The sequence below is a fragment of the Rousettus aegyptiacus genome, unplaced genomic scaffold, assembly GCF_014176215.1.
Source record: "Rousettus aegyptiacus isolate mRouAeg1 unplaced genomic scaffold, mRouAeg1.p scaffold_m13_p_8, whole genome shotgun sequence".
NCBI classification, from domain to species: Eukaryota; Metazoa; Chordata; class Mammalia; order Chiroptera; family Pteropodidae; genus Rousettus; species Rousettus aegyptiacus.
In genome coordinates, this window is record NW_023416311.1 from 112,504,004 (window position 1) to 112,516,845 (window position 12,842).

Below are 12,842 nucleotides of genomic sequence, written 5' to 3' on the forward strand. Positions count from 1 at the left end.
GGGTCTTGGCGTGTGGTGCACGGCGGGTGCTCAGCCGCAGTTGCTGGCTGGGAGTGTCTGAAGCGGGGCCCTTCCCGTCTTTGGGAGCCAGCATGTGACCACTCTGGGTGCCGAGGGCCTGTGTGTGCAGCCTGCACGGCTTAACCCTGACTTTCGCCCCTCCTGTGCCGTCTGCAAAGGCGTAGATTCTGAACCCTTAGTCACAAGATGCTTTTCACAAGCCACGTGAGCAAATTTCATCACTGGAATTTACCGCGATGGACCAGAAGCGAGCGAAGTTCTTCACTTTTATTGCCTTAATTTTGAGTTGCTTGTGGCAAGCTATTAGACTGCAGTGTGTTTGGGGCTGGTTATGTGCATTCTGCTAACATTTCAGCCCGCCGCGTGGTCACGGCGTTTCCACGTGTGCTGTGGGCGGGATGCGGGTGCCCCCCGCCCCCGTATGCTGCACTGTGGTCCCCACGGTGGCTATGCTTGGGGCCTTGGAAGCCGATGAAGGCTAACTGACCTCATAATGGAGGAGCCCGACCCAATAGGGCCGGGGCTCTTACATGAAGAGGGGGACAGATGTCCCGCCCCCTTTCCCCTCTGCCTGCGCCCCAAGGAAGGGCCATGTGAGGACACAGTGGCTGTCCCCAAGGCAGGAAGAGGCTCTTGCCAGAACCGAGGCCCTGTCGAACTTGATCTTTTTTCTCCAGAATTGTAAGAAAATAGATTTCCGTTGTTCAAGCAGCAGCCCACCCCACCTGTAGCACTTTACTCTGCTGACCCCGAGCTCAGACAGCTTGTGTGCGAGGCCAGGCCCCCCACCGCCACACTGAAGCCCCAGGGGACCCAGCCACTGGGGCACAGGGCGGGGCGGCCGCTAGTGCTGCTCAGGCCCGCCTGGTGGCCCTGGCGACTACAGCTGTCATCACTGTCATCAGATCGTCGCACCCCCTCAGGGCCCTGATGGCTCGATGACCCCTCCCCACATGCACACGCACACGCCCAGGCCTCTGGCTGTCCTAGGCCACTGGGAGAGCGGGCTGCGCCCTGCACAACTGCAGGGGGCGCTGCTCACGATGGCCGCAGCCCTGGAGAGCGGGTTCCCTGCAGCTCTGCCTGAAATCACAGCCCAGTTGGAGGAAGAGCGGGCGTGGGGGCTGCTGCCCGCTCCTGGCCCCAGTCCTCGTGGGGGGCGGGGGAGGGCGCGCACTCCTGGCCCCTAGACAGACGTCTGCTGTAAGGGGGGCCGCCTCCCCACTGCCGCACCGTCCCCAGGCCCGGGCTGAGCAGCAGCAGGCACGGGCGCAGCCATCGACACGGGCCCACAACCCCGCAAGCTGCTCGCCTGAGTCTGCCCCAGTCAGGGGCTTGCTTCCTCTCAAGTCCCCTCGGTCCTTGGGCAGCCAGTGGCTACCTGTGCGGCACACTGTCTGATGGAAATGGCCAGCCTCAGCCTTCCCTCTGAACCCAAACCCTCTGCCTGCGAACTGCCTCCTGGGTCCCGGAAGCAGCTGCTCCCAGGGAAATGCCAAAGCTCTTCGGACGGGCGCTGGTGAGAGCCCCCAAGGGCAGCGTGACTGAGGGTCACCGGCCATCACAGTACATGCCGTTCTGGCTGGCACTGGCCTCCCTGTGGAATGCGAGGGCACCATCTTCAAAGAGGACACTCTTGCAAAGGCCCCACCCAGGAGGCATGGGGTGGGTGGGTGTCCGCTTGGAGGTCATCTGACCATGTCCAGCTGGCTCTGCCTCTGGGACGGGAGGCTGAGGCTGGAGCTGGGAACGACCACCTGCCCACCGTGGCCCCCACACAGGGCCACCCTGGCAGCTTCCAGGCCCATTGTCCCTGGGCTCTGCTCGGCCTGACACCTCCCCCAGGCTCACGAGGACCCCTGAGGTTGGGCTTCCTGCCTCACCAGGGCTCCCTGGACTACCACAGAGGTCTTATGGCTGGAAAGCCCCCCCAGGGATCCCCAGCGAAGACCAATTCCCCAACTCTGCAACTCCCTCCAAATGGTCACTCAGCCTCACCCGCCATTCAGCTGGGTCACCCAGTGGGGCTCGATTTGAGCTCACTCTCCATGACATGACTGATGACCACCTCCCATCCACAAGAAACTAGAGGACCCAAGGAATGACGTCATCCAGCCCAGGACTGTCCTTGCCCCCTGAAACCCCGACACACACACTCAGATATTAGAAGATGTAGCCACCCGCCCCCCCTCCCGCCCCCTCATCCAATCCAACCCACGCCTCTGCGGGTCTCTGGGTGTCGGGCACTGTTTTGGGCATTGGGACGCGGCCATGAGCCTGAGACCTCCACGGGGAAAGGACGGGCCCAAGTGAGGGCAGTCAACAGGAAGTCGAGTGAACAGAGCGTCAGAAGCTGTGGAGGAACATGGGGGACCGAAGGTCAGCAGATGGGACACACAGGTGACACTGGTGCGAAGCCCCCAGGATCCCAGGGACCGTGGAGTGGAGGCCCCCAGAAGACAGGGGCACCGGGCAGCGGAGTCTCGGGATGTCCGGGAGGGGCCTGAGTCCTCGGGGTGCTAGGGGCTTCCCTTGGAGTCGGAGGGTCCAATGGGACCACTGGCAGGGCAGGCGGAAGGGGTGCAGGCCGGCGGGCAGCTGGGGCGCCATGCCAAGCGGTGGCTGGTTCTGTTTGTATTTTGCAAGTGGAGGAGACAGGTTTGCTGAGGTGGGGAGCAGTGGGAGCGGAAGGAGAGGCCAGGTGTGCTTCCTGGTGTGCGGCTGGACAGGACATGGGGCAGCCCCTGCGGAGTCTGCAGGCTGGGTTTCGAAGAGCGGGGTGCCCTTGCGGAGTCCTGGAGTCTGACAGGCAGCAGGGGGTTGACGCGGACCCCACCCCCCCCATGTCCACCTAAGCCGAGCCCTGCCCTGGGAAGGACGTTCCAGGCCCCAGCAGAGGTGGGAGCAGGGCCGCTGGGCTCCGATGTCGGGGGAGGCGTGGCCCCCTCTGGGGAGGAGGAGCCATTGGCTTGGGTTCAGCAGCACCCAAGGTGAGGCTGGAGGGGCCCTGGGATTCTGTTAAGAAATGCGGGTTCCCTGGAGGGCAGCAGGAGCCCGGCGCCCTGGCGCCCTCCGGCCCTCGTGCCCCCAGTGCGGTGCTCACGGCCCAGGTCCTGGCTTGGGGCCATGGTGTCCACGGCGGCCCCAGGCAATTCGGGAGCTGAGCGCATGCCACTGAGGGGCGTCAGATACACCAGGCACCCACTACCCCGCAGCCAGAGGGACCCCAGCGTGGCCCGCACCCCAGCACAGCCCGCCACCCCTGAGGCCGGCGCTGTGCTCCGCCCCGAAGGGAGGCTGTCGCCCGTTGCGCTGCGGCCAGGACGCCGCGCGGACCTCGCGTCCTGCGCCCTGCAGACCCAGGCTCCAGGCCAGAGAGGGAGCGGAGAGGGCGCAGGCCTTGCGGGAGGGGGACACAAGGGATCGGGCGCTCAGGGGTGGGGAGGTGAGGTCAAGGGGCCGGTCAGACCCGGCTGGGCGTGCCGGGAGGCGGCGGTGTCTGAGCTCGCGTGCGCGCAGCGGGGGCGGGAAGGCCCCGCCCCGGGGCGGGAGGGGGCCGCCAGATTAAAGGCCACCCCGGCGGGCGGGGGACCGGGACAGCAGCCTGCACCCCGAGCGTTCTCGGCTGCGCGCGGGCCAGCGCGTTCCCCCGAGCGCAGCCGGAATCCCACGACATGCGCGTCTGCACAGCGCGCTGAGCGGCGCGGAGATGTCTCGGCGCGGGGCCCCGGGCCCCGGCTGGGGACTGCCGCTGGCGCTGCTGCTGGCGCTGCGTGAGGTGCCGCGGGCGCTGGGCGTCGAGCAGGGGTCCAGCGACGCTCAGGACGCGAGCCAAGGCTTCGAGGTGGTCACCTTCAAATGGCACCACGTCCAGGACCCCTACATCATCGCGCTCTGGATCCTCGTGGCCAGCGTGGCCAAGATCGGTGAGCGGCTCCCCCTCCAGCAGCCCCGCTCCACGCGCGGACCTGCGGGACCGCGCCAGCGCGCCCGCGGCAGAGCCGGGCTCTCGCGCCGCCCTCCTCCCTGTCTGTGCCGCGGCCGCGTCTTCCCTGTGGACGGGGCGCGTCCGGCGTCATCGCCCCGCCGCCAGCCCGGAGGAGTTGGGGCAGGCAGGGCGAGGCTCGGGGGCCGCGAGCCTGGCCGGGCCCGGAGCCGCAGTCCCGGTCGCGGAAAGTCGCGGGTCCCGCGCGCTCCGGGCTCCCCGGGTCCCGCGTTCGGAGCTCCGGTCTGCCCTGCGCCCGCCGCGCCCCAACGCCCTGGGGCTCCTGCGCCGGGTTTTCCTGTCGGGAGAGGGGCTTTTGATGCCCTGAGAGAGAAAACGTCCTTGCGGGTAGGCGCTGGAGTGATGTTTTGTTCCCAGTGCAGAAGGCAAAACAGCGCCACTCAAAATTAAACCCTGCAAAATGCTATTTACAGGAGCGATTTCTCCATTGAGAAGGTCTCTCTCTTTAAAGTCCGCGTCCTCAGATGTCTGTCCTCTTAGCTCGCTCCAGTGAGCCAGCAAGTGGGGTGGAGGGGCTGCCGGCAAGGTGATGGGAAGGTCAGCTTCCCGGAGAGCCGCGGAACCGCAGGTGGCCAGCCCGCAGGTCCTGGGGAGGCCGGAGCTGTGACCACGGCATGTGTGACTTGCCAGGCGGAGCCTGGGGGGGGGGCATTGGGAGCCCCATCTGCGGACACACTGCCCCCCATGGGACAGTCGGTGGAGGGACGGGCCACCAATAAGTTTGGAGTGGGGAGGGGTGAGGCAAAGAGGAGAGGGCCCCTCTGGAGCTCGGGGCACCGACGTCCTGGGTTTGGGGGCGTGACCTCAGAGAACTTGGGGTGCTGGCACGCGGGGCAGAGGCTGGAGGCAGTTGTTCCCCCTTCACCTCCTGCTTAGGCCGAGGCTCCTGGAGGTCCCCCTCCTGCTGCTGCTTCTGAGGAGCTCTCTGGGTCCCCCTGCCTCCGGCCTCCATGTTCCTGGCCCTGCTGCCCGGCCTCGGTGCTCATGCTGTCCCCCACGGGCTTTCCCAGGGGGGCTGTGATGTCGGGAGTAGAAGATGAGCACCCAGGGAGGGTCTCACGCTGCGTCTCTGCCGCCGAGTCTCTGTTGGGGGAGGGCCCACACCGCCCCGGCCCGTCCTGCGTGGCAGGGCCAGCCTCGCCCTGGGGCTCTGGGTGCGCCCCAAACTGACTCTCACGCGGCTCCCCTAAGAATGGCCCCTGTTCCGGTCCCTTCCTCTGCCACCTCCTCTTTTCTGCGAGGCCACAGGAAGGGTGATGGCATGAAGGGTGGACCCGGGGGAGTGCAGAACCAGCGTTTTCCCGTCCAGCCCCGGTGTGCAGGCTGCAGCCTGCTCTGAGGGTGTGGGGACCGCCGCCAGGGCACCAGAGGGTCAGCGAGAGGCGAGGGCACTGACCCGAGAGGTCGCCGGGCCCGGGAGAGCCGTGGCCGCAGGTGTCCGAGCGCAGGACCGTGCTGAGAGGGCCTCCGCCCGGGCAGGGCGGGCACAGGCTCTCAGGCATTCCCCAGCAGTGCAATGTCCCCTGCCTGTGGCACTCCTGGGATCGCTGGCCCCACTCACAGGGTAAGAGGCGAGGGGTGGTGGAGGCCAGGGTTGGGGGGCTGCATCTCCGAGGGACGACCCGGGCGCGCCCTGGGCGGGGCCTTGCCCCAACGCTGCCCGCACAGTTCTGTGTCTGAGCTGGCCTCTGCAGTAGCATTGAGGTCTTGGTCAGGAGAGACACGTAGGCCCCCAACTTAAAGAGTAAGCTGGGGCCCTCCGCATACCCAGCCCTCTCCCAGCCCTTCCCTCCTCCTGTGCCCTGGCACCTCATCGCCTGGGATCCCCTGCGCCGACCCTGCCCAGGTCCCCAAGGCCCTCCCCATAGCTCAGCATGGGCTTCACGTGACCCAGCTCGTCCTGCTCTCTGGAGCCCCCCTGACCCTCACGGCCTTGCCTCACCCCCTTTCCCATGCGCCTTGGGGCCCTGCTCCTGAGCCCGGGCCCGAAGGTCCCCACAGCTCGCTCTCTCCACAGTGCCCCACACCCAGGACCTCCAGGGACAGACTGCGGCTGGGGTCCCCCACCTCGCAAGTGCAGCTGCCCACACCAGGCACCTCTGGGCGGCCATCACCTCGCAGCCCTCCGGCCTCAAAGCCAAAGCTCAGAAATGAGCCGGCCCACTGGCGCTCGGCCCCACAAACCAGGGTCACATCGAGCCAGCCATGGCTCCCCAACAGTGCAGACCGCCTGGGCTCGACATCCCCTGAGGCTTGGGCCACCCCACAGAATCCACCGTGCTCCGTGCGGGGCAAAGCAGACCTCTGGTCTCTGTAACGCAGGGGCTCCCCACTGCCCAGCCCTCTGATGTGGGTCCCCCCGACCCCTCCGAGAACTCTAGACGTACACTTAGTCCTGACCCAGGGCCCAGGCCCCCTCCCATGTCTCCCTTCGCGGCACTGGCCCGCGAGCCGCATAGACCACGCATGCGCGGGCCTCCACCCGGCGGGGCGTGGTCTGTGCACAAACGCTGGGTGCACGTGAACCCCGGCACAGCTCCGCCCGGCCCCACAGCTCAGGGGGGCGCTCGCTGAGCCACGTGGCCCTGTCCGCGTTCGGGGTGGTCAGGGCCGGGCCAGCCTCGTCACTCCGCACACGGGTTGAGCATCTCGCACGCGGTGCTGAGAGCGCTGCGGACCCACCTGTGTCAGAGAGATCGGATTGCTTCCGGTCATTTGTAACCTCGTTGGGGAAATAAGGAGCAGGGGACCCCGAAACGCATGTTTCAAGGCAGCATCTCACTGAGGCAGCTGGGGACAGAGAGGGGTGGAGGGCAGCCTGGGAACCCGGGTCCCGCCCCTGGAAGCTGCCGCCGCAGCAGCACCCCACAAGATAAGGAGCAGGTATGGCTGCTGCGCCCACAGACCCTGAGACCCCGAGACCCCGAGACCCCAGGCCCGCCAAGGGCTTGCTGCCAGCTCCCCACCCACATGCCCTGGGGCCTCCTGTAGGTGCATGTCCAGGGAATTCACAGAGAAGGAGGCTGCTGAGGCTGCGGCCCCGACCGCAGCTCAGGGCTGAGTGGAGGCTGAGCCCAGGGCCCTTCTGCAGTGGGACAGTGTCTGCCCCTGGGTGGGCGGCCCTTCCTCTGGACCCGCCTAGGCCCTGAGACATGTGCTCCCCTGGGGAGTCCCAGCCCACAGCTGCCCACACCACGGTCACTCTGAGCCTTGGACCAGGCCTGGCTTCCTCTTTCCTTGAGGACTTCAGGCTGGCCAGGCAGAGACAGTGAGGCCGTGGGCACCGCTGGGTGGGGCCCGCCCGGGGCGGGGGTCCGGGCAGCTTCTGGAGACAGAACCCTGGAGGTGGTGGGCGGCCGGGGAAGGTGCTCGTGGGCGGAGGGCAGCGTGCAGTGTCCGAGGCTGAGGGAGGCCGAGGGAGGCCCGTGGGGAGGCCAAGGCAGTCCAGCCGCAGGCCGGGGAGGACTTTGGTCTTCACCACGGTGCCCGGGGGTGGGAGGGACTCAGCCAGCTCTGGGCTCTCAGACCACTGCCCCGGCTGTGGGGCAGACGGCGGAGAGGAGAGTCACTGGAGCGGGGGCTGGGGTGGGGGTGGTTCGGGCCAGCAGGGCCCATTCGTTCCCAAGCCCCAGGCCAGGGACGCTTCAGAGCACAGACCGCTCAGGTGCCCAGCTGACGTCCCTGTGGGTCTCGGGGTGAGGGAGGACCCCACGCCAATCCCGGACAGCATGGACTGGATTCGGCAGGGTAGGGGGCAGTGTCTGATGTGGGAACTCGCAGACCTCTCATTTGGGGTCACATGCTGGGCACCCCGACTTTGGTCTGAGCCACTGGGAAGTGGGGGAAAGGCGGAGACTCCTTGCAGGGCTGAGGGTCTGTGTGTTCGCCTCTCTCTGGGGGGGACCGCAGCCCCACTGTCCCCCCCCAGGAGGACGGAAGGGCCGCCCCAAGCCGCAGCGGAGGTGTGGGGAGTGTGGAATGGATAAGGGTGGAGGCTCGGGGTGGGTGTCCAGGTGGCCCCTCCCTCCCCAGCAGCAGCGCGTCCTCTGAGACCCCGTGCCCCCTGACCCGACGCCCCAGCCTGCGGTCTTCGGTAGTGCTTCCCCTTGGGGCCTGGCCCGGGTGACCCGAGCACCGTGAGGAGCCGCAGGGGGCTTTGGGGCTCCGTTCGGAGCCACTTGCCTGCTCTGCCCCCGAGAAGCTGTGGGGTCTCGTGGGGCACCATGGGAGCAGAGCCCCGGGGCTGTGCCCTCTGCGATCGCCTGTCAGTCGGACTCCGACCTACCGCCAGGCCCTGTGTCCCTGGACCCCCAGCTCCTGTCCCCTCCACAGCCCTCTGTGGACGTCTCCTGCAGCCAGCACGGCCGCAGTCCAGCCCCCAGCCCTGCGGCGCCAGACCCCCTGGGCACAAGGCCACGGCCCCTCTTATCTACCTAGGGCACGGGGACCTGGGCCGTGGCCGTGTGACTTCTGCCTAGACCCCCTGCCTTATGCGGGTCTTCCCGAGGCACAGCCAGAGGGTGCTGGGCGTCTGCCCGAACCCCATGCCAGGCCGTGGGGCAGGTTCACCTCCGGGGTTGGCTTCCCATGTTCTGTGTTTAGGCTGGGGCCCCTGGTGCTGAGCATGACCCTGCCCCCCCATGGCCTCCCAGTCACCCTCCACGTCCTGTCCCCCTCCCCCCCCCCACCGAATTTCCCTCATTCCCCTGGAGGGGTCACCTGAGAGGATCTGGAGGATGAAGGTGGCCTAGGAGGGCATGGTGACCCGTGGGAGTTCTCGGTGGACTCTGTCTTCCCACGGGTAGACCAGTCAGGGGGCCCTCGTGGACCCCAGCCCTGACAGGCGCGACGGGGCCAGGGGGCCTGCAGTGGGACCTTTCACCTAGGGCCTGGAACCAGGGGCACTCCGGAAGCTCCTGGCTGGAGGTGCAAAGTCTCTGTGTTTCAGGAACTGCCCAGGGGGAATCTGTCCCGGCTGTGAAACAACCCCCGGCTTTGGGAGCTAAGGTATTGCCTGGAATATCCTGAGGAAGGGGGGCAAAGGTCACAAAGTACGGTAGGGCCCAGTCCTGCCTGCTCCTCAGAGGGGACTCCCCAGGGAGCCTCCCACCTGGGCCGGCTTCCGGTAGGAGAGTTCAGGGGCGCCAGGCCGCCCTGCAGAGCCTGGCCCCGGCCCACGCATGCTCTCTGAGCAGGGCTTTGCAGAGACCTGTCTCTGGGCTCTCCATCTTGGAACCTGGTTAGCCTGGCATTTTATTATTCATAGGCACGTCAGCCCCGAGCCCCCCTCTGCCAGCTCTCGCCCCTCCTGGAAGGCTCCGCTCTGGCCCAGTGTGCCCAGCCTGTCGCCATGGTCCCCAGCGGTGAGGGCAGCCCAGAGTCGGGGTCCCTGTCCACACACCCTCTCCCGGCATGTGTTGGCGAGTCCCTTTGAGCGAGTTTCACCAGGATCTGTGCACCTGAGAGGTTGGGGTGCTCAGTGTGTGATGGACAAGGCCAGCCAAAGTCAGGGTCAGGGCCGGCCAGGGTCAGAGCTGAGCAGGGCCCGAGCTCTCCTCAGCTCCTGGGCCCTCCTCGCCCCCGCAGGTGCTCAGTGTGTGATGGACAAGGCCAGCCAAAGTCAGGGTCAGGGCCGGCCAGGGTCAGGGCTGAGCAGGGCCCGAGCTCTCCTCAGCTCCTGGGCCCTCCTCGCCCCCGCAGGTGCTCAGAGTTTGTCTCGGGGCCCTTTTCCTCTCCCCTGCTGGGGAGCTGGGTCCAAGCAGAGCCCACTGCCCTGCCCCTGGCCCCTGTGCCCCGCACTGCGTAAAGCTGCGAGGTGCCGGGGATGTCCCCAGCGTGAGGCTCTGCTCTGGCCGCCACCCCGCCTGCCTCCTCCTGGTCCCCAGGCACCGGCCTCCACCCTGACCTCTTCATCCCTTTGTGTTCTATCTCCTCGTCTCTGCTCGGGCCTGAGGAAAGGGCATTGCCGGGTGAGCCCAGGTGCCCACAGAGCCCATCGTGCTGGGGAACGGTGAGCTCGGGGGTGTGTGGGCCGGGGTGGGTGCGTGGTGGCCTCCCACCCACCCCACTGTGGCCCTGCTGCGCACTGGCTCCCCTCGGCTCACGGCGAAGCCCAGATCCCCACCCTCACCACACACACACACGCGCGCGCATGCACCCACACGCGCATGCACGCGTGCACACATGCGCGCACACGCACAGGCACGCACAGGCCCCTTCCCCAGGCAGGCTGGTCTCCAAGGCGCTGAGCCCCACCGACCAGGGACCTCTCCGCCTCACCTCTCCTGAGCCGAGAACCCTGCGGCCCCCCAGCCCCCAGCCCCCAGCCCCAGAGGACGCCTCATCTGGGTGGGGGCTGCAAAAGCGGGGGCTGCGTCTGCCCCGACCCTGCTGCGCCCCCAGCCACGCGTCTGCAGACGTGCACGTGCCGCGTGGCAGGAGGGTGACCGCATCGATGACTGTTACGCTGTCACCTGCTCGTGAGCTGCCTCCAGACCTCGGGTGCTGGGCCTGCAAGGAGGCTCGCTAAGCTCCTCGGCCGGCCACATTCTTTCTCCGGATTGCCACACGGCCTCCTGCGAGCTGCGCGGCACACCCAGTGCCAACGCCCACCGAATGCGACGCCCACGCCGGCTCAGAGCACGGCGGGCGTGCTGGGCTTCAGGGTGGAAGCACCATTGCTCCACACACAGCTGCCCGGGTGGGCCAGGTCCCTGGGCGACACCAGGCTCGCCTGTGTGAGTCGACAGCACCCTCCGCCACAGACGAAATCGGCCCTGTCCACCCTGTCTGGGCTCCCAGAACAAGGCAGAGCGGACCCCCGGGTCCCGGCATGCCGGCCTCCAGGGACACAGAGGCCCACCAGGTCCTGGCTTGCTCACATCCCGGGACGGAGCCTGGGCCGGGGTGGGTACACTCGGCCCACGACCCCTCCCGGGCTTGACAGTTCGATGTTCTGACGCAGCCCCAACACGCTCCGGGCTCCAGCGGCAGCGCTCCGGGCGCCGGGAGAGCGCCTGGCAGTGTGACATCCTTTCGGCAAGTGCTGGGGCCGCCGTGCCTGGCACCGCTGCAGGCCACGAGGCGGCGGCTCCCAACAGAGCAGGCCCAGACCTCCCGCGGAGCGTGGCATTCCTGAGTGGGGACAGGCAGACGGGGGGTCACAGCATCACGTGCAACAGTGACCAATGACGGACGAGGGAGCCCCAAGGTGAGGGTAGCAGCATTTCTGGGGTGCGCCAGAGGTACAGGGCACCGGATGGGCGTGTGTGGGCGCTTGGGGAGCAGCTGGTGGAGCCAGCTGAGGTCGCAGGAGCCGGGAAAGCAGGAGCTTCTAAGCAAGAAGCACCAGGCGCCCCTGGGAGAACAGGGTCCCTGGGCTGGGGGCGGCGGCCGCTCAGGCGGCCAAGCAAAGCTCCCAGGGGTTCATAATGTTAAGGGCCCCTCTGCTTTGTGAGATCTTCCCATTAACATGTTCAGATAAACAGCCAGACAGCCCATGTGGATGCTTGCTGGGGGCGGACCAGAGGTACAGGGTCTGCCCCCGGGGGCCTCCGGAGGCCCCAGTGACACAGGCTTGAGTCTCTGAGGCCCTGACAGGCTGTCGATTGGGTCCCTGGGCCTGCCCCGCCCCAGCAAGGCTCAGGGCTGGGACCGGGAGGGGGCATGGTGGCCCATTGCCGGACCAGGGGTGGCCCTCGTGCACGCTGACCACCAGCCGGCCAGGGCTGAGGCCCAGGGCGGAGGTGCGGGCGGCGCCCACGCGGGGTGCATGCTCCCGTTCTCCGGGTCAGATGAGGTGCTGTGACAGGGCCTGGGGCCCTTCCTCACAACCGGCTGCGTCTCAAGTCCACATCTCAAGCCCAAGTGTTCACTCAGGTCTGGAAAGAGGCGAGAGCCTGTGGTTTACCGGGTGAGGGTCAGAGTCCAGGCTGGGGGATCAGATGGCAGCCAGGCTACCATCTGGGGGGCAGTCCAGATGGGCCTTGGAAGGGATGGGGCCTGGCTGGGAGGACCTGGGGGGAGCATGCTCAGTCTGAAGCCCCAGCCCCAGGGGCAGACGGGAGAGGGGGGTGGCGGGGGCCCTCGATGGAGGTGGGGGGCTGAGGGGAGGGAGGGGTTGACAGCGTTATCTCCCCTTCCCCAGACAACGCTCTGCCTCGGGCGCGTGGCCCCTGCGGCAGACCAGGCCAGCTCCAGGAAGGCTCCTGTAGCCACCCAGGGCGGGACCTCCAGCCTCGGGGGCACAGGCAGATGGCCCTTCAGGGCCCACCCTGGGCCCAGGGAAGGAGCAGGGCTGGGCGGGGGAGGGCCAGACTCTGCTTCTTCCCTTCCACGAACTCACCACCTGCCGAGCTGTCGTGCCAAAGTCCAACAGGGCTTGGAAAAGGGGTTCTTGCAAGGGCAGCATGGGAAGCTGGAAGCACCTGCGTCTCGCAGCTTGGGGGGGATGCAGAGGGTGGAAACCGCCCGTTCGCCGGGGCTGTTTCTTCTTAGACTCAGCAAGCCTAGGTTTGGGGTGCAGTGAGCACAGAACTGTGGCCCCCCCACAGCTAGGCGCTCAGCATAGTTTGCACCCCGCTCGCTAGCTGGACGTGGACGGGAACAGGGCAGGGCCACCAGGGAGGCCCGCATGCCTGCCTTCGCGTGTGCGGTTGTGTGTGCACGTGTGCGTGTGTGCACACATGCAGGAGTGCACTGGTTTCTGTGGGGCTGAGAGCTTCGGCCTGTGCTGTTAAGATCTATTTCTCACGTGCCATGGACGCTGGGCCTGGGCTGAATCCTAGCTCTGTGACTCTCGGGGGCCCCTCCCTTT

General features: G+C 67.3%; 1 protein-coding gene across 2 annotated transcripts in view; it reads left to right on the top strand.

Annotated features, from left to right (window-relative positions):
• Positions 1–3,707: 3,707 nt before the first annotated feature.
• Positions 3,708–12,842, top strand: part of SLC9A3 (solute carrier family 9 member A3) — a 33,847-nt gene continuing 24,712 nt past the window's right edge. The window contains exon 1 of one of the 2 annotated variants that reach the window (XM_036226076.1): positions 3,708–3,947. In XM_036226076.1, the coding sequence (XP_036081969.1) occupies positions 3,731–3,947 (217 nt within the window). In that variant the 5' untranslated portion in view covers positions 3,708–3,730. The remainder of the gene's footprint in view (positions 3,948–12,842) is intronic. The other variant, XM_036226075.1, reaches the window with a different exon arrangement.